Below are 25202 nucleotides of genomic sequence, written 5' to 3' on the forward strand. Positions count from 1 at the left end.
GCCATTTTATTTCCGGGTTCTGCAATGTGTGTGATGAAAACACTTCAGCGGTACTCCACGCACATGGCCCACGATGCGCTCCGGCGCGGCTCCAGCCGGCCGCGCTGCGCCAGGAAGCTACGAGAAGGGAAGTTCACGAGCACTGCGAGTCATTTTTCGCAAGCTTGTGTGCGCTTTATTCGAGCTGAAACTGTGGATCAACGATGGGAATAACAAGTGAATTACTTTTACACCCCGACTTTCAGTTTCAGGAATAATTTTATTGACAATCCTGAAGGACCAGAAGCAAAGTGGAAATTTTTTCGCCTACTTTCACTTGGGTTGATCGGATTCGAACATTTTCTCTTTCGTGATTGAGCTAGCCTGGTGCTGGCTGGCTGAGCTGTGCGAAGCACGCCCCGTCCCGATTCATCCACACTACACTCGCATCGTCAGTGACCATTGGAGATCTTGGAGATGAATCATCCAAGACCAAGACGACAAAATACTTTTCGAAGTATAAAGATAATTTTCAAGCGGAATGGGACTGTGTGACAATTTTCACAGGAATCCCTCAGACTCAGAGACTTTAAACAGTCCACATATAAACTTTTATAAAGCTCATTTACCATGTTTACCACTACTGCAGCCCCTTCCCCCTCTGGCCAATTAAAGGTTTTTTCATGTTTTATGAATTTAAAAAATCTACTGTATTGACTGAAGTGTATATTTAGTCAATGACAATTCATGAATTCTCTCTAATGTGATTTAATCTATCGGATTTTTTTTTTGAAGGTTTAGACAGCTGTCAGTTACTACCAAATGTTGTTTCTTAATGTGTTTTGCTACCCAAAACTCCCATCCGTGGGACAACGTTCCGCCGCTCCCTCACAAAATCATACCTCCGCAAAATCTACTGGATTCTATCTTTCCAATGTTGGCAGCTCTGGCGGAGGAGGGGTATATGAATATTTTGGTCCCTAGTCGCATCGCAGAACCCTGTTTGGGCCAATGTGACATAATTTGCGTTGAGTTTAGACAGATAAAATATGCGTTTATATCTTGTCTCCAAAATGCCTTATTTAGGTAATAATAGACCAAAATGGCTCTAGCCGTAGTGATGTTGTTAGACTATCTGGGATTTAGACTAACTGATATTAGACCAGGTGAATATATACCCAATGTGACATCTGAAAACAAGTTAGAAGTATGAGAATAATTTGAATTTCACATTTTAAATGAGTTTAAATCTGTAGATATTTTGTAGTGGTGCAACCTTCTCAAATTTTATTTCGAAGTCTGTATGTCACTCGGCATCACCTGCAGCTGATACACATCTTTGATGTTGCGCTGCTAAACATAAGCAATGCATCAGATTCGGTGAGCCATATGAACAGTTGTGTAAAGCAACCACCGCTTATATTCATTACGTTTGTCTTGCATTTTAGTTGTTTTTGTTTTTAATGACTATTATTTGGTGCAGATTTTTCGTAAGAGAAACTGCCACCAAACTTTCGTTGGTGATAAGTAAATAATGACGAGAAGGCATAGCCACTGTTTGGATCCTTGCAGCATCAGATATATCACTTACGTTTCACCTAACTTTAAAGAAACAAGCTGCAGCCTCTGCCTAGATTATAGGCTTGCATATTAATTGTTATGCTGCAATAAGAAGATTTCATTTAAGTAAACTTTTTATCCCTTTTGCTTGTCATTCTAGTTGCAATGTATACTTTCAATGAATACGTTTATGTGCATGATAGATGTTATTAGTTGTTATTAATTTATTTCAGGAGTATTGGTTTCATTCTTATCATCATCATTAATTTGATCAATGTTTGTCGTTATTATAATAATAAAAACTATTATTCATAAATTGTATTTTGTTGCAATTATCATCAAGTCCTATAGAAATGGAGGTGTCAGTGGTTGGGATGGCTGTAGAAATATACATAGAAGTATTAGAAGTAATAGTAGTATTAGGGAGCAGTAGGCCCTTCCACCCCTTGACCCCTATCCCCAGATAATAATCCCAGAGTAACTGTCCACAGAATGGGAAAGTTTACCATGTTTCTGTGCCCATGAAGGTTATTGTGTGAATACAGTACTGGGGGTTATAAACATGACAGATCGAGGTTTGGAAAGGTTGTATCTGCACCTGGTTTGAGTTGATTTTTGATTCCTCATGTGTATAATTAAACAGAATCAACATATTTCATATTTAATTCTAGAAACTCTCTACCTCTACCTCTCACTCTCTGACTCTGCCCCCCTCTTTAGCTCACTCTCTCCTTTTGTGTCCTTGCTCTTTTCCTGTATTTTTCCCTGTTTCTTTTTTCACTCTCTCTACATTTATTGCTCAGTCCTCCATAATATGATGATGTTTTCTATTGTACCCCCCCCCCCTTCTCTCCTTTCAAATTCACAATTGCATTGCATTGACCTACTCTAATTACTTTAAAAGAAATTCAAACTTTGGTCTGATTTATCCCATTTCTCTCTGTCACCTATTTCGTCTATGAGAAAAATGAGCATTGCTCGTACATCATAATAAAGATAGTCTCTAATGCTCTCATTGTATTATTTTTAATGAATTTGGAAATAAGTACTTGAATTGAACTTGAATTGAAAAGATATAGAAATAAGTTAGAAAATAGGTCTACTACATGTACATGGATATAAGAATTTGAACACTCCACTTTCCTCAAATCTGTTCTCTTGTACCAAGGCCAATGGAGGTTGATGGAGACTCCCAGCCATTTTATTTTTATTGAAAAAATCATTCTTAAATATTGCATTTCAGAAGCGTAATGAGCTCAAAAATTTAGAGGTGGCACAACATGCCATATTTTGGGGGAAATTTCTTTTAAAGAGCTACAAGCAGAAATTCTGTCCTTTTTAAAAATGAAAATCTGATTTTGAATAGATATTGACATGTTCAACTAAAAGGTCATATTTCACCCTTTTCCATTTCCTTTTCACATTTTTCCTTAGTTGTGGAACAGGGAGGGGGACATATCCCCCCCCCCCTTTGTATGCAAGTGGTGTGTATTATCTAATATGAATGCCTCTTTAATGGCCTTCCATACATTCATCCATATGCAGCCAATAAGAGCCATCACAAATAAGTACTAGATATTTGGTAGAAGCAGTATCTCATCACATTAGTTGAACAATGACACCTGTTATTTGTACAGTTGGAATCAACCTGAAGCTAAGTGGTACAAGTATTATTGTTAAAACAAGGATTTTAGACAGTTGTACCATAATAGGTCCATGGTTGTACTGCCTATAGAAGTTTGGTAGACATTTTTTACTGTTTTAGTAAATTCTTATTGTTTTGGTAATGACTTGGAGAATGTATCTCCTATTTATGATGAATATTTTCTGTTTTCATGTTGATTAATCTCCTAGGAAACGATGTAGAACTTCCACTATTCAGTTCTTTTAAATCTGAAATAAAAAGTCCATTTCAATTCATTAAATAGCTGGTTATGACAAAATAAAGCTCAGAGAAAAGTAACAAAGATTAGGATAAAGGTCATGAAGGTCACATTTATGTAGGTAGCCATTAACAATAATCTTTATAGCATAAAGAAATGTATACACTGAAATGACCTCACGCATGTATCTTTACATTTAAAGGTCAAGTCCGCCCCAGACAAATATTGATTTGAATCATACAGAAAAAAAAAAAAACATTACGCTGAAAATTTCATCAAGATTGGATGTAAAATAAGAGAGTTATGACATTTTAAAGTTTGGCTTATTTTTCACAAAAAAGTTACAATATATATATGCACAACTCAGTGACATGCAAGTGAGATAGTCAATGATGTCTGCCACTCACTTCTTCTTTTGTTTTTTATTGTTTGAATTATACAATATTTCATTCTTAAAGATTTGACAGAAAGGTCAAACTTGTTTGAACCATAAAATGTTAAAACAATGGTAATTCTAGATTATTAAGGAGGAATAAAACTTTGTTTCACTTGATCATGAGGAGAAAATCAGAATATTTCATATTTCATTTAATAAAATATAAAATAAAAATAGTCGGTGGGTGGCATCATCATTCCTCTCATTTGCATACCAACCAGGATGTGCATATGAATATTTTGTGAAATTAAGCGAAACTTTTACATGTAAAATGTATCTTTCTTAGTTCACATCCCAGTTTGATGAAATTTTCAGTGTTATGCTTGTTAGATTATTTCTTTTTATTCTAAACAATTTTTTGTTGGGATGGACTTTAAGATTGGCAATGTGGCTGTATTCTCACAATAAGATTAAGACAGAATGCTACATGGTGGGTAGGAGAGAGAGAGAGAAAAAAAAATGGTTTGAGTTCAAGATTCTCATGTAAATTCTGCCTGCTGAATTGAGCGTATCTGAAATCTGACACCTTAGAATACATTAAAACTGATTTAACCTGATTTGTTAAGTTCTTCCCAGGTACACATGATTATTTGTGAATGCTTCCTTTTGTAAAGAGAGTATTCAGAACTCTCAAATATTCTGAATTGGAAGGATAGTTTCTAAAATGTTTCCATAAAGTGGTATAGTTTGAAGGATTTTCTTATTTCTTTGATAGTTTCACTGCATGCACTGCACTATTATGGGAAATGCAAGTTCTTTCTCATTTTTTTATAGCAAAATCATACCTATTTTACAATCAAAATTGTTGGGATGTTAACTATTTTATTTTATATGAGCCTATGATTCTCCTTAAAGGACAAGTCCACCCCGACAAAAAGTTTATTTCAATAAAAAGAGAAAAATGAAATAAAGACAACACTGAAAATTTCATCAAAATTGGATGTAAAATAAGAAAGTTATGACAATTTAAAGTTTCGCTTAATTTCACAAAACAGTTACATGTATATGCACATCATGGTTGGTATGCAAATGAGTAGACTGCTGACGTCATCCACTCACTATTTCTTTTGTATTTTATTATATGGAATATTATTATTATTATTAGTTATTCGGCATTTAAAAATACATAAATTACAGTACAATACAAATTACATAAACAATAGGATATACGTGACATAATACAAAGGACCTAATTTTCTCCCTAAGTCAAGTGAAACAACGATTGATTCCTACCTGAACATGTGGAATTAGCATTGTTTGATTCAGACAAGTTGGTCCATATTGTCAAATTTGTAAAAAATGAAATATTTTATGATTCAAACAATAAAAAACAAAAGAAATAGTGAGTGAGGGACATCATCAACTGTCTAATTTGAATGTCACTGAATTGTGCATATCACTGTTTAGTGAGAAATAAGTGAAACTTTCAATTGTCATAACTTTCTTATTTTGCATCGGATTTTGATAAAATTTTCAGCGTTATGCTACTTAGATTTTTCTCTATTTATTAAAATCAACATTTTCTAGGGGTGGACTGGGTGGACTTGACCTTTAAGAAGAACTTTATTGAAGGAATTTATATAAGGAAACCCAGTGCCCTCCAAATCTCTCATTTTCCCCCCAATACCACCACCTGTTTTCATTCATCTAATATTTATGACAGGGTCCTCCACAATCATTGATTGAATGAGAATATATTCCTTATATATTTTTCCCTAAAGATCTATCATGAGTTATGTCTCCCTACAGATTTACTAACCTACAAGGTTATATGGTGAAGAATGCTAGGGTTTTGTTTTCAACCATGCTTGCCTTTTGTATAATTTCTGAATATACAGTGTACTGTAAATTCATTTGAAATGGCATATTGGCATTGAGTTCTGAAAATCATCCAAGGAAATTGTACTTGTCATATTGTTCAATCATAACCCTCTTGTCTCTCTGGTCTGAAGCACACTCGAAAAAAACATGTACCCTTTGACACAAGCAGAGAAAAAAACAGAAAGTGGTACTGATGAAAACAACTTTGCTGTTGGAAAGCCAAAAGCTAATGCATGGAATACTTTCCTATATCAGAAAATTATAGGTCTACATAAATACATGAGGCGACGGGCAATTTTGCCCCCATGACAGCCCATATCGCCCCTAAAATTCCTCCAAAATGCATGCATTGGGGTGACCATTCTTTCTAGAATCGCCTCAAGATCTGTCACAAACAATATTCAAGATTATTTACAAAACCATTATTCTAACGGGGTGGGCCCACGAGGCTGAGGGTCCACAAGACAGGTTCCATGAGGCCGATCATTTTCCCATTAGGCCGAGGGAGGCCGATTTTTCTTATAGTGTATAGGATTTTGTGTACATCAATGAAAAGATTCCGCTAAGCATATTCTCAGGTGAAAACTGAAATATAATCTTATAATATTAAGCTTCGGTAAATCGGGACAATATGGTTTATACTCGAATATCATCTCACCTACCCATCATTAAAAAATGAAGCTGTTGAATCCCTTTTCAGGTGTTTATTCTTTGTAAACAAAATATGAAAAGATCATTTAAAAAAACATCGAAAAAGATCATTTTAAAAAAGATCATCAAAAAATGAAAATTTAGTTTAAAAAATTTTCTTATTGTAATTATTTCTTGGTTATGTTTTTTTTCTTGGAATGTAGATTTTATTCATTTCCATTTCAGTTTCAGAACAGCAAGATATAGGCAAACATAAATTGAAAAAAGTTAAATATACCAATTTTGAAGAACGATCAGGAACTTGATATAAAAACAACGTTTGAACTGTCAAATTCTGGACTTATGATTATAAGATTAGATTAGAATGTAAATTATTTGATACAAATATGAGCATGTCTGGAATAGTTATTCTAACAGGTAAAATTGTCTGCAACTTTTCCCTAGAATATGACATTGTATTGAAGTTAGCTTACATGACATATGAGGAGCTGATTGCATGTGATGTCTTGAAATTGAAACTTTAAAGATCAACAACTTTCTTATTCTTTGATTGATTACCTCAACCTTCATTCATATGTTTCTCTAACATTTCTTCTTTTATTAAAACCAACATGATGACAAGGTGAACTTTCCCTTTAATTTCTATTTTGGGCAAAAACTTTTTTGTCTTATGGCAATAGTGAAGTTATGCTATAAAGTAGGTCAAACAAATTAAAGAATAACAAACAGTTGTCCTATAAAAGAAAAAGAAATAAAATATCTCACAACTTTAACTTCTGGTGTTTTGAGATGATTGATACACATGAGGTTAGTTACTTCTATGTGATGTTTCCTTTTAATAGTGTTTGTAATATACTTTTAACAAGAATGCCATATCAAAGTGACACCATAATTTCTAGTAATTATTTTCATAATTCACCTTCGTGAATTGATGCCCATCTTCAAAATGATATTTTCTCGTACTTCTCCACTAGAAGTACCCCCAGATTTTCTTCTTTAGTTCTACATTTAGATTTTAGTTGAATATTGCAAGGTATAGTTGTTTTTTTGTGTGATAAAGATCATCTACTTTACATACGCCTATGGCTATGATTTACTAATATTTCTGAATATGTAGGCCTATACTTTTGGAGCAAATTTTTTTAGGATTTGGCTAGTGGGAAAGCACCTTTGGTTCATCATCATCATCACCACCACTATTACCACCATCATCATGAGCATCATCAGCATTACCATCGCCATCATCACTATCACCATGTCACCATCACATCATCATCATAATCATCATCATCACCACCGTCATCATCATCAGCAGCATCATCATCAGCATTACTATCGCCATCATCACTCACCATGTCACCATCACATCATCATCATAATCATCATCATCACCACCGTCATCATCATCAGCAGCATCATCATCAGCATTACTATCGCCATCATCATAATCATCATCACCACCATCGTCCTCATCATCATCATCAGCAGCAGCATCATCATCAGCATTACTATAGCCATCATCACTAGACACTATCACCATGTCACCATCACATCGTCATCATCATCACCACCATCATAATCATCGCAATCACCATCACTTCTATCACCAATATTATCATCATTATCATCAAACTAATTTATCAATAGTCACTCCAGTCAGACTGACAAAACTTTATTCTCAATGACAGATCATTGGTTGGTTTGGTTTGAGTGTCCTTGATATGACTGGAGCATTACTCCTTGATTCATCTTACTGAAAGCATGGCCAGCTGTTTTCTGGGTCCAAGTTTGTCATTTTATTAGGTATCATGCTGGTGCAAGTCAAAAGGGCATTGGAGAAGAGTTGAGGGATTTCCAAAAAACAACAATCTTGTTGGATCCACCTGTGAATTCTCTTCTTCCAACAATGGCATGCAAGTTTACTGCATGCACATTGTGTTCTTGTTTAAAGGGATTGTCTGGGCAAAATAGAGTAAAATTCCCTGAGCAAAATGCTGAAAATTTTATCAAAATCGGATAACAAATAACGAAGTTATTGAATATTAAAGTTTATCAATATTTTGTGAAAACGGTTATATGCACATCGTCATGATTTTTTCATACACGTGTAAATGATGTGTCTCCATTATGATGAAATAAGTTGCGGCAATAAATAACTATAATGCATTTAATCAGTTGTCAATCAAATTCTTTTAGTTCTTGGTAGAAAAAAATTTGAATAAACCTAATTTCATATGATAAAATACAAAAGAACATGTGGGATATGACATCATCAGCCCACCTAATGAATATTCGTAAAGACATGCCTAGAACTGTTTCAATGGAATAATGCAAATCTTTAAAATTCAATAACTCGTTATTTGTTATCCGATTTTGATCAAATTTTCAGCATTTTGCTTTGTGAATTTTACTATATTTATTGAGATATAAATATCAGCCTGGACCATCCCTTTAATAAGTAGTGGTTTAAACTTTAAATGCAGATGAGCTAATCTAATCCCTAATCAAACTCATCTCAGAGTGTTACAAGGGACCAATCCCTTCTGAGTGAACTGTAAATCCTTATAGAGGGCATTATAACTCTTTCTGGATGAAACTATGCATCTTTTTAGACACTTTTACTCCAGAAATAGATGAATCCACCCTCAAAAGAGGAGTGTTATTCAGGTCTTTGGGACCAGATTATTATTTTTTTGCATTTCATCATCATTTAGAGAGTAGGTCGCACAATCTTTTTATTGGTAAAAATAAGAAAATTAAACGCTTATTTGTAATTGGTGTTTAGTTTTTGCTTTGACAAAACAGAAAATAGAACAACTCTTCTCATTCCCTATTATTTTTGCATTCAACCAACAGATCATTTGAGACTGCCCTCTATGTTTGTTTTCGCGCAAGGGGCGGAGCTAGCTGTGAGCAGCGATGGCCATGTCATGTTACCAGTATTAAATATGCATATCATCCACCTTGATTCTAAATTACAGCTCTACACTACTGTGAAATAATTAATTTTATAGTTTTCTCATTTTATTTGTAACTAACCAAAAAAGAAAATCTCATTGAAGTTATGAGTTGTTAATTTCTTGAGCATAATTTACAGCAATGATAGCTTTTAAAACAACTTTATGCCTTTCTTTGCTTTTATTGTGGTGTAGCTGTTCTGTCTCTCGCCTTGTATAAACAGAGGGTCTTGTGTTCGAATCTCACCATGGCCGAGTTTCCTTTGGCAAGGCGTCAATCCACATGTAGTATGCCTAGCAACCGAGTCTTGGAACTCGTGTTGGAATGCTCCCCAGGGAGTGGAGAAAGGCATTATATTGTGTGTGGGCACGCCAGGATCCAGTAACCAGAGTAAAACTATGTACATGTAAAGCACTCTGAGACCCAATGTCTTTAATGCTATAGAAATATTACTCTTAATATTATTATTATTTATTCTCCAGCTCTCTCAGGACAGAAAACCAGCAGTAGGTCACGACACTCGTCCCCTGGTCTCTAACATCCTCCAGAGGGCGATACGTTCGGTAGGCGCAACCTCGGTGACCAGCGATGAGCGTTTGATGAACGACATCCAAACAAGTCCGGGGCTCTCAGAGGCGTGCGATGAACAGATAAAGAGCGCCATCAGGCAGCGTCTGAGACAGGATCCGGATTATGACGCTCAGAAGTTTCCTCATACGGAGGAATACTTCCACAAGAAGTAAACTTTATTATAAGACTGTGAGGATATAGACATTTGATCACTAGCACATGATTCTGTAACCAGCCTATAATTTACATTTTTAATGGTTATCCATTTATTTCTCTAAGATTTTTATTAAAAACAAAGTGATATTATATGTTATTGCAATTTGTTTAAAAGATCAGTCTATGCTTGTTGCACATACTTGTAAGCCTAGATTTTTTTTAGGAAATGTCCATGATTTTGTATTAAATTATTAATGTTATTGTGAAACTTTTCAATAGTTTTAAATCAAAGAAGCTTGCATGGACTAAAGGATCAGCCAATGTACCTTATGATGTTTCATGAAAGTTGTCAGCATTGACTATTAGCTCTGACAACATTCATTGAAATTTTTGTTTTTGACTAACTGAGAAGCACTTATTAATCATATTTACTGTGATGTTAGTACTAACGATGCTCTAAATACAATACAAGTATTGGTTGGATATTAGAAAAACAGTCACATCTGTCTCTAAAATTATTTCAGCTTATCTACACTCTAACTCTACAAGTTGTTTAAAGTCAACATTGTCAATAGCTGTGACATTCTGATTCTTTTCCCAATTTCTCCAAGTGACAAATTTGAAAATGTTTTGTTGTATGATTTCCATTTTTCATGACTTGTGAATGTACACAGCTTGGATTTTTATTGAATTTAACTTCACATATTTTATATGTCTTCATGAATCTTAATTCTATGTAGTACAGTTATGGTCTGATATTAGGGAGCCGGCTTCTGTTCATTGTATCTTTTTACTGACTGCTGAGTTGACCTGTTAATTTGGTTTATCATAAATATGACAGTTCAGGCACTCTTTTAGGATAGATCTCTTTTCCACATTTTTTGTCTGACTTAGACTGCTAATGTACAGAAAAACTCCAAACAAATAAGAAATGAAATGAAAAGACTTGAGAAATTCCACAATTAACTGTTGTAAGGTTGACAAATAATTTAGCTTTTATCACTCATGATCAAGCATTATCTTGAAAGGCTTTAATTTTCAGTATCCTATTCAAATTAAATTCTTGTATGTAGTTTAGTTTTTTTTTTACTTGATTAAAGTCAACACAAACTTGATTAATTAGCAAGAAAACAAAATAGTGTCAAGCAAAAATTTAAACAAATGAAAGTAGCATTTTATTTCTTTATATGAAGAGTTTGGTTGCAAAAGGGGTTAGGTCTACTTTGGACCATTCCGAGAAAAATCATGTCTTTTATTCTTATTGCAATATTATGAGAAACTAAATTGTCATGATGTACTACCCTATCATGTGAACATAAAATTGGGTATAAAAGAAATCTACCTGTCTTCAATTTTATTTTTTCAAAAATTATCATTGTGGACCTAACCCCTTTTGCAAGCAAACTGAAATGAATCCAATCTCTTTTGAATAAAAAAGTGATTTTTCTTTGCCACTTTTATTCACATTTTTAATGTGAATTTCAAATTTTCTTTGATATCATCAGAGCGACTACCGTATATATCTATAGGTATTGTCAGAAAACAATGAAATTTATGAGAAATGGATGTAACCCCTTTTGACAAATGAGCTTTTCAGAAGAGTTTGGTTGCAAAAGGGGTTAGGTCCACTCCAAGAAAATCATTTTTTTTTTTATTCTTCCATATTGCAATATTCTTATGTGAAACAAAATTTTCATGATACCCTACCATGTGAACATAAAATTGGGTATAAAAGAAATCTACCTGTCTTCATATTTTTTTTAAATACTCTCCAAAAATAATCTTTGTGGACCTAACCCCTTTTGCAACCAAACTGAAATGGACCTAACCCCTTCTGAAAAAAAGTGATTTTTCTTTGCCATTTTGTCCACTTTTTAATGGGAAAATTAAACTTTTCTTTGGTATCATCTTATACAGCTACTAAAAGTCTATACATTGGATCACAAAAATAAGATTTGATGAAAAATGGATCTAACCTCTATTGCAACTGAGCTCTTCATATATATGGTTATGATATTTGTCTATAAAACCTGAAGTCTGATGACCATGTAATTTAATGTCACTTGAAATATTTGCATCAAAGTTAAGAGTTGTTTTTATTTCACATGTGCCTATCAGTTTTATGATAGAACATATAGATATCCCGGGGGGGGGGGCACTTCCATTGACGAGTGGATACCATGCGCGACCATGGGGTCTCGAAAAGCACCCTAAACACGTATTTTCCATATTCTAAAAATGCACCCCTTAACAAGTATTGGCGTCTGAAACCCTACCCTTAACAAGTATTGGAAACAAAACGATACCCTATTCCCTGAAATGAGCACCTAAACAAGTACAGCGATATTTCACGGGTCCGATTCCGTCGGTCGTAGGTTTTACATTTACACACCATTTGGTTTAGTACGGCCCCACCTTCCACACCTCGCGCAAATTGGACTCTAAACACGTAGTGTTGGGGTAAAAAGGATATCCTTTATAAAACATTTTAATTTTGTTTTATCATCCCGCAAATTTGACCCTAAACACGTAGCTTTCCTAGCGAAATAGATACACTTTTTTCATTATTTTTGTGTTTTTGACACCCTTAACACGTTACGTACGTAACGTGCCTTATCTTGAAAAAGACATCCTTTTTACATGTTTTTTTGGTCGCGCATGGTATCCACTCGTCAATGTAAGTGGCCCCCCGGGATAGATATCCTATGCTAATTGTGGTTTCTTAACCCCCGGACTCGCATTAACACGATATTTTTCCTGTTCGCACTGGCCTAATCCCGGCCATGGAAATGCTTGATCTTCTCACACAAAATTCACTAAGTCTGGACTAGTGGTAGCTGTTCATGAGTGCTTATATTTGATTGGACAACATTGCAGGCTCCATTGTGCCTCAGGGATACATGAAACACAGCTCATTGCTAGCAGTGTTTCTGTTCTCACGAGAGCTCTTAACCTCCATTTCCTGACCTGACACCACAATTGCCTGGCTAACCCTGCTATTTTGCATGGCCAGAGAGTCCTGTACTGTTGCCAGGGTTAAAAAGTTGTGAGAACAGAAAGTGGACGAATCTTAACCCCGGACCAAAGGAGGGGCTATAAGTTGCCATTTAGTCCCAACCAGAGTAGAGTGTTAGGAAAATTTGGGTGGTGAGAAAAAGGTAATACGATTCTAATTTGGTATATTTAGTCCCTATAAGGGGGTAAAGGCAATCACTTTAATGAGCTTTAGTATTATACTGATGTCCTTAAATATGCTTCTTTTGCTTTAATATTTCGTTTAATGTTTTAATGTACATGAATATTGTAAAGGATTGCAAACTCAGACTAAATTATATGCTGTAACAAAGTGAATTTACTTGTATCAGTTGTGTTTTGTATGTTTTGGGCTGAATGAAAAATGAAGAGGAAAACTCATGATGGTAAAAGTACCATTCTTGTATAGTGCATATGACATTATAATCTAAATATCCCTATATGCTTCCAAAGGACTTTGGGCATTACTACCAGATCTTTAGCTCCAAAACTTTTCAAGGAATAAATTCCTGCCAGGTACCTGTTTACCTCACCCGATTTCAGTTGCAAATATAGATAAATTTCCTGTCAAACTTCCCAAAGGACAATAATAATGCTGCAGAGATTTGACCCCGGTACCTTGTGGTGTTGATACTTATTAACTGGATCACAACAACCCAATGATGATTGACAATAATGAACAGGGAGTGGTGATGATAATAATGATGATGATGGTGATGATAATAATGATGATGATGGTGATGATGGTGATGATGATGATGATGGTGAAGATGATAATGATGATGATGATGATGGTGATGATGATGATGATGATGGTGGTGATGGTGATGGTGGTGGTGATGATGATGATGATGATGGTGATGATGGTGGTGATGATGATGATGGTGATGATGATCGTAATGATGATGATGATGATGGTGGTGATGGTGATGATGGTGATGATGATCGTAATGATGATGATGATGGTGGTGGTGGTGATGGTGATGATCATAATGATGATGATGATGATGATGATGTTGATGATGATGATGATGTTGATGATGACGATAGTCATCTTCATAACAGAATACATCTGTAATAAAAACAAATGAAAAGTTATGGGCTTCATTCATAGCAGGCATAGCCTCAATTTAAGTTGTTAGGTCAAGGGACTAGTACCCCACGGATCTATTCCTCAACCTCTCTCGGGGACCTGTCCTGAAAGAAATCAGGGGTTTATCGACGAAACCAAAATGTCAGGTAGCATCATGATCGTAACAGTGTGCCTTTACTTTTTCATATCTAAAATACATTGAATGTCTATACAAAGAACAGATATCATACACGATTGTATTCCCCCTTTTCAGACACTGTCCTCTAATACTTAATCATGACAGTTTAGAATCGATATTGTACAATTTGACACAATTTTGTCGTTCCGCGTTTTGCATATTGTACTAATCGGTTTATTTATTGTCTTCACTGCAGTATATCCACGATCGGTCTATTTTGAAACTATTTCATCGTTATATATATATACCACAAATAAAATGTGTTTATTGAGAGATTAAGAAGCTAAGAGAGAAAAATAATAATATTTTGCACTTTGTCAAATAACAATTAGGTTTAAAACAGTTATATATTGGTCACATTTGCTCTACGGCGGCCGTACGGCGAGTCGAAAACAGCCGTTTTAACATTGTTTGTACCAACTTCATATAGGTGGTTTGAATTAAAATTAATAAAACGGCTGTTTTCGACTAGCCGTACGGCCGCCGTAGAGCAAATGTGACTAAGGTATTAATCTCTAAATCAAAATGAAGTTTTCAAGTGGTTTTAGAATGAGTGGATAGTAGCCTATATTAAATGGGTATAACCTGACCAGAAATTCGACAAACTGGTTGGCCTAAATGGATTAAATGACAATTATACCAATTATAGACGATATGCTTGTACATTTACCGACCAATCATGCAATACAAAATAATTGCCTTATTTTTTTTCTTCATAAAAAAGTCAATATAAAAAACTTCGTCCCTGAGTTGATTCTGTAAAGTGAATGTATATAGCTAGGGTCTTCACCATTGTTTCTATTGGTCAAACGATTGTCTACGTCATTCACCATGGATCACTCTGATTGGCCAAATGTAGAAGAGAGTGAGTGGAAAAGAGAGGGGGTGAGAAAGAGAGAGAGAAAAAGGGAGGGTATTTATCTGATGAGAGAGGTAGGGACTCGTGAATGTATAAAAGGAAAAAAGTTTTTAAAAAATCCACTGTGCGATGGAGAATTATATATATCCGGTCGCGCGACATTATTCGATATTATATAAAAACACTTCGGAAATACCACAACCCCGGACCACATCAGAACCAAATTAAATTTTATAACTTCTCTCGAGCTCGGCTGTCTCGATACAGATGATATATCTCGGAACATAAACCATTAATTTTTCATCGAATTATCGAAAACCTATGAATCAATATTTGGAGCTAAGATACTTTGCAAGTTTGCAGAATAATTTTCTCCTTTTTGCGGATTTCCTGCACACTTGCTTAGAAATTTAGGTATCCCGCGGAAGAAGAGCTGTTACTGTTACTTCGATCAAGAAATCTTAACTTTTTTTATCTACTCTACTCAAGGCACTTTCCTTTTCACCAACTGAGGTGAAAACGTATATTTCCTTCACTTGTTTTCTCGACAACTTTTTAGAGAATTTCATTCCTGACGATTATGAAAATGGTAAGTCTCATTCGTTTATTTCTTAAACAAAATAAAAGGGAAATACTGTGTGATGTTATTTTTTTCTCTCTTTGCATGACATTGTTGTTTATTATTTTGTGTAATTAAGTTCAAATCTAGTCATAACGTTTTTATTTCACAAATTATTTTCATTAGATTCTCACTGTTATAACAACATTGAATTCTGACCCTGGCAACCAGTTGTCATGGTTTGATTGGGCTGCCTTTTAAGGAAGAGTCAATTTTTTTAGTAATTCGTAATTATCATCATCATCATCTGATTCTCGAACCTATAATACGGGAGATGTAACTTGCGGCTTAGTTATATCCTTTTTGTTTCTGAACTCCCCCGGCATGCAAAGTGTATCCGGAAATCTCTGCCAGTTATCCAGGACCATGTTTATCAATTTATATTAGTTTTTTTAATGTTCATCCATTAATTGTTGTCATTGTAAGATTGATGTACGCATTTTATTATTTGAGGCGATCTGCTGGTAGTTTATATTGATCAGCATCGCCATTCCCAAGAGGAAATCAAGGGTTAAACTTAAGTTATAAATATTGTAAATACATCATCATGATAGTATCGAACAAGGGGTGAAAAGGATGTGATAAAAAATTATTATAGATAGAATGAAATATTTGATTTTATCCTTTAGTGTGTATAACAGTCATCACCTCGAGTAGGTCAAGTCACTATTATTGTTACCTTATTTAACAATTTGAACAACATTACAAAGAGGGGTTTTTTATCATCAAATTGAATATTTCGTATCTAATACAAAAAAAAAGCGTGTGTGTTACGTCATCGCCTCTCTGATTTGTATAGACCTATAAATCTGTATTGGGTGTTTTAAATGTTTTACGATATTTTATTTTAAGAAACCGTCTTACGTATGTTAGTTTGCTTGTTTGATTTATCTGTCCAAATCAAATTGCTGTCGGGGTTGACTCAATCTTTAATGTATTTTTCACACAATATATATATGTATATATATATATATATATATATATATATATATATATATATATATATATATATGTATATATATATATCAATCAGAAGAAGTAAAGGTCAAGAGTAAAGACCAAGTTGACCAAAACCAAAACCAAAAACATGATCAAGTTAATTCAAATTCAAATAGAAAAAATGAGACAAACGTATTATTCAAGAAAGGATGTCGAATAAGAAGTTTATGATATTCTTAAAATTTTCGTTATTTCACAAAGCGTAATACTAGTATTCTAATAACAGCATGGCTACACAATATTATAGGCTATACAATAAACAATAAATCAATTTTAGCTCAGGTTCGGGGTTTATCGTTAACTTCTCCTACCAGTAAAATATTAGAATGATAAAGTACCCTGTTCATTTTGTTTCTTCTAAAAAATCCTTCTTACAAGGGTTCCGAAAATTATTTACATGTATATAATTATGTCATGGTTTTATTCATAACAGTGCTCTTAATACTACCAGTATGATTTCTGTTTTGATGGAAGTCACGTTGAGAGCTAATAATGAGATTTTGACAATCTTTTTGCTTTAATTATGACGGAGAAGGAGCTAGCATGTAAGGGTTCCAATGTTGTTGAAAATAAGAAAATGAGTCAGAAACTGTTTAATTGGTGTATCGCATAAGCAACTCTCCAAATTTTCTTGCAGAAACATTTCACTCGTTTTTAAAGTGCTTTACGTTTCTTAATAAAAGGTTGTAACAGAATAATACATTTTAGATGGCTTTTAAAATGTATCTACGTCTTTAAAATAAAACCAAAAAAATGGAGGAGGAAATAGGTTGCAGAAATACATTTTATTGCAACCATGAGCAAGGAATAAAAGTATAGTGAATTCCTTTGACAAAAAGTCATGTTATTGTCATATTTCATCAAACTCTTACCAGACTACCTGTCTGAGGGTTATCATACCAGTAGTTCCCATGGTCTAAGCCCGAGTAGCCGGCTGTCTCCCGCCAAGCGATTGACATCGTTGGGAAAATTCTTCACGACATTCCCAAACGAGTTTTTCGGGATAAAAAAAAATGCGCAACAGGTGGCGTGAAGGAAAAAATTGAAAGGAAGAAAAATGGATTGTGATCGGAAATATTAGCATGATGGAATACAGGAATCAGACGCTTCACTTTCATCAAAACATATTTGAACTCGAGGTGCAGGTCTGGTGCACTATTTGCATACAGTACTTTCAATTGGTGTGAACTATCATGACAAAAGGCTTTGCAAACTAGTGTGATTTATTTCACAGAATTCAGTATACTTTTCAAAAAAAGTCAAGTGACATTTTAAAATGAAATATAATGTATAGGGGCCTACATGCATATGTTTTTCTAGATATTATAAATCGATATTCAAATTATAAAAAAAAAAGATGTAGGCCTATGTCGTACCTTTGATCTAGTAATCCTCACTGGAATGTCCCGCTTTATATTTAGCATATTTAGCAGTTTCAAAGCGGGCTCATAATTTTATGTTGTACATCATACCATACACGTTTGTTGATAGATAAAAAAGTAACAATAATATATATCACCTTTTTTAATGAAGTGCATGGTTTCGGCCTTCCTCGCTGGCACCCCGTCCGGGTCTTATCTTTTTCCTCCAATAATCGTTTAATGAATTCATTTTCTTTCCCTCCCCTCGATCTCTTTCGATTTTGCTTTCGGATTTTTTTTTATAAATTCACATTTTCATATTAAACCATATAAAGCCTTTTACCAGACTGTTTTTAAAGAATAGCCGAGGCCCTATTAATTAGCAATTCTCAGAACACATAAAATGAAGATAAACGATTCAAAGAAAGAGAAAAATAAGCAAAAAAGGTCTTTATTTCTATTTTTACAATTTCTCGCCTTTCTTAGTTCAATTTTAATTATTCTTTTCTTTTCCTTTTTTCTTTCTTTCCTTTTCCCCCATTAGCCACTCTTCCCTATTTACCCCTGTTTTAGGTGGCGGAAGGCATTTCCGAATATGCCGACAAAAATTTGTCTGTAACGGTTTGAAAATAAAGGACATCCAATGAACCTGACAATGTGAGTGAATATCAAATAATGAAGAAAACCAGCGCACTGACCTGACTTTGAACCATGAACCCGGTTTATTGGATTACGAGACCTCTTCCCCATATCCCATCGTGTACCAAACAATTATGTGGTTTTCATGGGAGTCCTCTTTATCAAAACTTCGAACTCCTGAATTTCATGGCTTTAGGTTTTCATACATTTCATACATTGATACAGGGGACACGACTAATCACGTTTTACGTCAATGGCGAAATGAACAAAAAAATTAGGCCAGAAAAGGCTCATCAGGTAAATATTTTTTTTTAAGTTGGGAGCAATAAAAAAAAATTACATTTTTTATTACAAAACTCCTATTTTGAGATAGATTTTGACAGAAAATAATTTCACATTTCCACCATTCTCTCTTTCCTTTTCTTTAATTTGCTATTTTTTTCTTTGTCATGAAATATTTGGAAGTCTATGACCCCCAAGCCCCCCCCCCCCCCCATCTATACGCCAGTGTTTTATGTCATATTCAAGGCTGCCCTGGAAGTTATCTCATCGTTTTCTTTTATTAAAAATTATTACTATTTTTGTTGCCGTCTTTATTTCTATCACCAACACACACCTGCCTGCTGTGTTCATGCCATCGAGCTGGGGTTATGATTTTCGTCCTCTCTTTTTTGAGGTGGGGCGAATTCAAGGGTTGTGATGCGGAGGGAGGAGGGGCAAAAAAGATGAGGAAAAGGGGAAGAAAAAGATGAGAAACGGGAAGAGAGAATACAAAAGTGTCTAAAAAGAGAAGCATAAGACGTGCATAACGCAATTACCCCTGCAATTGAGTGGGGGTCAAAATAACCTAGCCCCTTGGTGAATTATATATTTTAAAAGGTACTCTAGCCCCAATTTTCCATGTCCTTGCCCCCCCCCCCTTCCTCATCGTGAAAGATGTTTTTTGATAGTGACAGAAGTAGTCAATGGGGAATCACAGCAAGGCCAATAATCTCACAATGACCACTTCATTTCACATCCAATAAACCTTGACTTGTTAGAACAGTGAGTTTCCAGATAAGAAACGTCAACGCATATTAAGGAGGCTTTAAAGATCAAACAATAGTGACAAATGGTGCTGAAGTTTGGTCTAACATGTCTAAGATGAAATGTCTGAGATGCCGATAACTTGAAATCATTAGCATACGATAGTTGGCATTTTTTAATATTTTTTTTTCACCATTCAAAATAAAACTAAAAGCTCAACGGTAGATGGCGCTAGAGTCTTCAGGGTAAAAACAGCATACATGTAGTGGTGGGTATGTTTCTCAGATTGCAAATCTTAAAATGTCATTTGCGGAAATATGATAATGTTTCCTTATTTTTTTGTTTATAATTCCTCAAACAAAGCGGCACAGAATGAGACACTGGTAGATAATAGATTGTCAAACTTCTTATCAACACATTGCCAAATGGTATACACCATGAACAGTAAAGATGCAAAATAGCGGGGAGTGCGCGTGTTTCAAAGTCGATTCAGTCAAATACTTTTCTCCATAATTATGTAGGCCTGTTTATAATAATTGAGATATATGACATCATGGATGATAGAATTCAATGTAATTACATTCAGAGATACAATAATGCTATCCATTATATTATGTTATCCATGTTGATGAGAGAACTGAGTGAATAATAAGAAACTAATTTAAAATATTCCTCTCTATTATTTTTTCCAGGGACCAAATGCGGTGTTTTCCGTCACATCTCTCTTAATCACCCTAGTCATATCTATCAACGCACATCCTCATCCTCCTTGCGAATCGATCACCGGAGGAGCAGAGATCGTCGTCGAGTTCAACCCAGAGTCATTCCTCATCGTACCCGAGGGCGATGAATGCATCGTCAATGCCACCATCTACGGCATCATCGGTAACATCACGGTGTCGACGTCAAGCGGCGACTCGAGTTCGTTCGAGTCATTCTTCAACGAAACGCATATCGCCGATGCTTTCGATGGCAATACGACGGTGACGATCCCTATTCAAGGTCGGAAGCTCAGCGTCAGTACTCTCATTGTGAACATCACGCATGTTTACCAAGTCCTTGACGATCACCTCTCTCCGATCGAGACTGCCGACGACGATTCCAGCGGTGATGGCAGGTATGGTAGGGAAGCACCCGTTCAGGAGTTTGTAGAAACAATCTCGTTTACCTACTCGATCAAGGTCTCCAGACGACGAAACCTTTTGGAGTTAGTCTTTACCTACAGTCTTTTATTTTGGCTTGTAATCTCCTACATCACAATGGGTTCAAAGATGGATATCGTCGTGATTTGGAAAAAACTCCGAAGACCATACGGTGTCCTGACAGGTATTGCCTGCCAGTTTATCATAATGCCTTTGATCGCCTTCGCTCTTGCAAACTCTCCAGGGATCACTCCTGAAGCGGCGGTAGGTCTTCTAGTCATCGGCTCCTGTCCCGGTGGTTGGATCAGCAATATATTCTCGCTCCTCATGGACGTCGATTTCGTCTTGAGTTTGACGATGACGTTCTGTTCGAGCTTCATGGCCTTGGGGATGATGCCGCTCAACATGTTAATCTATGGCTCATCGATTACAGGGGATAATTCATCAGGTTTACAGACACCTTACAAGGATATAGCCACTCAATTGGGTCTCATGCTCATACCCGTGGGACTAGGCATGTTCATTTCACACAAGAGCGAAAAGGTGACGATTTTCTCATATTTCATTCCCCATGCCCCGATGATATTTCTCTTATCTTCTAATTTCGTCAATAAACCAGATTTGTATCACTTGGCAGGACTATAACTAGTCTTCACTGGTCACCCCCACCTCCGACCCCCAAACACCTTGCTCCTCCCTCTTTCAGCAAAACTCTTTCACCTTCGTTTTAATGCCATTTCACTCAGATTGGTGTATCGACCTATCACTGCCTGAATTGAAAATAATTCATTATATTCACATCATGGACTAGATAATCTTTACGAACAAAATCACTAGCTGATATCACAACAAAAATGTGATAAATGATAAATTTTTGATTAACAATCAGATAGATAACCTTAATTGTAATAGATAGCTTACATTTCTCGATTTCTCCATCCCAAGTGGTTGATGAATTACTCTATTTTTTTTAACGCCACCAAACTTAATTTCATCCATACAGATTGCTAAGATTTTCCTGAAGTGCTTGAAGCCAATGTCCTGTGGATTGATAGTCATTGCCCTCGCCATCGGTATCCCCTCTCAAGTCTATGTCTTTGACGCTCCCTGGAGGATCTACCTCATCTGCTTTGCTCTTCCTTTCTGCGGGGGTTTTCTCGGCTTCATCATCTCTAAGATCTTCCGACGAACCACCAAAGAAGCCTTCACAATCTCGTTTGAGACAGGCGTCCAGAACAGTCTTCTGGCTACCACAGTGGCTAAGCTCTCCTACCCGATCCCCGAGGCTGACCTGATCGCCCGTATCCCATTCCTAGTGGCCATGCTGCAGTTGTTCCAAGGTACTGTTATGATCCTGACCTACATTATAGTCCGACGAGTGCTCATTCGTCTTGGGAAGATAGCCAGACCGGATACTGGTGACTACCAGCAGTGCGATATTGAAGCGAAAGACAGCGATGTCCAGAATGAAGATGGAGACGAAAAGGGTGACGACCTCCATAACGAGGAGAGGGAAGTACTCAAAAGACAGGACGTTGAAGACGACGTTGAATTGAGAATGGAGTCTAGTGAAAGGAACGGGTATGTTAAGATGAGAAATGAGGAACTGGAGGAGGAGAATGACGTCGACCATCAATGCGACATCGCAACAAAGGCTCTGCCAGACAGCGGTGATGATGTCGAGGTGGGTGACGATAAATTGATACAAGATGCTGAAGCTAAAGCTAAAGAAGAGGAAAGACCAAAGGAAATTGAGAATCATTCGAACAAAAATGTGAATAACAACAGCGAGGTGCCGAAAATTGACTCAACTCAGCCAAGTACTAATGATGTGTCAAACTGTCTTGAGGAGAAAAATGACGTCGTAACTGAGAAATCAGATGCCCTGGCAGAACGGGAAAGTAGCATATGAAGAATAGTTCGTTTTCTTGCCATGTCTAACTATCTAAGTAATAGACTGCGGATTATCTGTTAATGTATCAATACATGTATGATACGTCTTTTTAAGCGATTCCATTCTCCTTTTGGTTGATGTTCGTTATTCCGAAGGATCGATTTTCCGAATGTTCGTTATTCCGAAGGTTCCTTATTCCGATACACGCAAATTATACACCAAGATGTTCGTTATTTCGAAATTAAACATTTTAAAGGGGTTCGTCAACCAGAACATTTCTGGCAATATTCCGATGGTTCTTTATTCCGAAGGTTTGTTAATCCGAAAAGAAAACAGGGTTTGTTAATCCGAAGATTTGATATTCCGAAAATAAAATAAAGTTAGTAAGTGCATGCGAAATGATTAATAGATATATCTGTGGGCATTACTTAGTAATAAACCTATTTTGGTTCCGAATGAAGAAAACTTAGGAACAACGAACCATATTTTCAGAATAACAAACCTTCTGAATAACGAAACTTGTGATTAATGAACCTCTGAAGTATTCAAAACTTCAAGTTAATGAACTTTCATTGGCATTATTATAGAAAGGTTGTCATGGTTACTTGACATTTTGTTACGATTCATACTTCACACGGCATTGAATTTTCAATGAACAATGAGCATTCTTTTTTATTTGACATCATCTTTTAGATGAAAATATGAAAACGTTTTGTAATTAGCTGATAAATTATGTAAATTCTCGAGAAGATGGAAACCACAAAGCTCCATCTACGTTGGGTTTTTTTAACAACAATAATAATAATTATGATAAAACTTAAATAAAAATGAGTACAATGAAATACAGAAGATGGTTTACAATGCTATACAGTCATGCCGATACATACTCCAGACCGATCGAAGCTATTTCGTCAGTTCGAATGACATCGGTCGGTTTGGAGTCTGTTTACTTGGTAAGACTGTCGCCTAATATGGCCAGAATTCTCGAAAGTGAGTTATCTTGACCCATTGGCTAAAACGCGTCATTATAACGTCATTGGCCCACGGAGGCTAAATTTTGCATGAGCCCGTGGGCGAAATCGCGTCATTTGACGTCACGAATTTAGTTATAGTTAGCCCATGGGCCAAATTTAGCTAAGTTAGCCAACCTTTGAGAATTCGGGCCATAGTGACTATGAAAAACGGTTCCATGACATTTGCTCCGGCGACAATTGATCCGCTGTAAGTTCCGCACACTAACCAAATTCAACCCTGGATATAACAAAATGCCCTATCCTAAACATCACCCTACACCTAACCTAAAACCCTATTGCAAGTCTACAACCCTAACCCTTATCTTAAAGCCCGGGTCAATCGTCGCCGGAGCAGATGTCATGTCACCAGGAAAAACACTTTATCGTATTCATGAATGTCGTCTTCATCTTTCATCGTCGTCATCATTATCGTCTTCCTTGTCGACTTACTTTTGCCATGACTATATTCTGACAAAGCACTGTATAAAGGAATGTAAATTTAATGTAAATAACCATTCAATGTATTCTAACATCTTATTGTTCGTACAATTATGATAGTCGTTGATTGTTACCATTATTCCATAATGACTCGCGTGATTGATTTGGTGTATTTCATGTAATTTCGTATTTTGTGACCGTCATCTATCTTAGTACATATTTATCTTCAATGTTGGCTACTTTTTGATGTACACGTTAATGATGTTATAATAAGATTTTACTTGTAAATAGGCCTCTGTGATTAACTTTAGTTGGAAATTTATTCTCCAATACAACACCCAACTTCGGGGGGGGGGGGTAGGCCTAATGAACAGATAAGCTATTATAATGATAATAAATGGAAAGCTTTCTTAAAAGAAGAGGATCAACGTCACCCTGTTATTGGTACCAAAATAATAACGATTAGCGGAGAATCTTTCTTTCAACATTTTACGTTCAATTATTCCATAATTACAAGTGCCAATATACTCGTTGTCATCTTGAACTGTTGTAAATTTGTAAACATTTTTTACATCAATGTAGAAAATAAAGTCTACATCTAAAAATAAAGTACCTGACATGTTCTTTTACTGCCAATATATTTTTCCTTCCATGATTTTTATTCCGATGCATGCAACCCTTTTCCATCCCCTTTCCCATTCCTGTGACATCATCAATTCTCTCATCTGAATAACCGTCTTGCGCACATTATTGATTGGTACAAAATAAGCGAGAGTTTGAAATGTCATAACTTTTCTTATTTCACATCCGATTTGAATGAGTGTTACTGTTTATTTATACTTTCCCTCTATACATTAAAAATTAGGGTGGACTTGACATTTAAGAGATGAATAT

General features: G+C 35.6%; 1 protein-coding gene across 1 annotated transcript; it reads left to right on the top strand.

Moving 5' to 3' along the window:
- Positions 1 to 15298: 15298 nt before the first annotated feature.
- LOC129277581 (uncharacterized) lies at positions 15299 to 24696 on the top strand. The gene is made up of 3 exons (XM_054913737.2): positions 15299 to 15766; positions 20514 to 21506; positions 21967 to 24696. Exons 1-3 carry the CDS (start codon positions 15758 to 15760, stop codon positions 22873 to 22875), a joined length of 1911 nt encoding a protein of 636 aa, XP_054769712.2. The 5' UTR covers positions 15299 to 15757; the 3' UTR covers positions 22876 to 24696.
- The last annotated feature ends 506 nt before the right edge of the window (positions 24697 to 25202 follow it).

The sequence above is a fragment of the Lytechinus pictus genome, chromosome 15 (assembly GCF_037042905.1).
Source record: "Lytechinus pictus isolate F3 Inbred chromosome 15, Lp3.0, whole genome shotgun sequence".
NCBI lineage: Eukaryota > Metazoa > Echinodermata > Echinoidea > Temnopleuroida > Toxopneustidae > Lytechinus > Lytechinus pictus.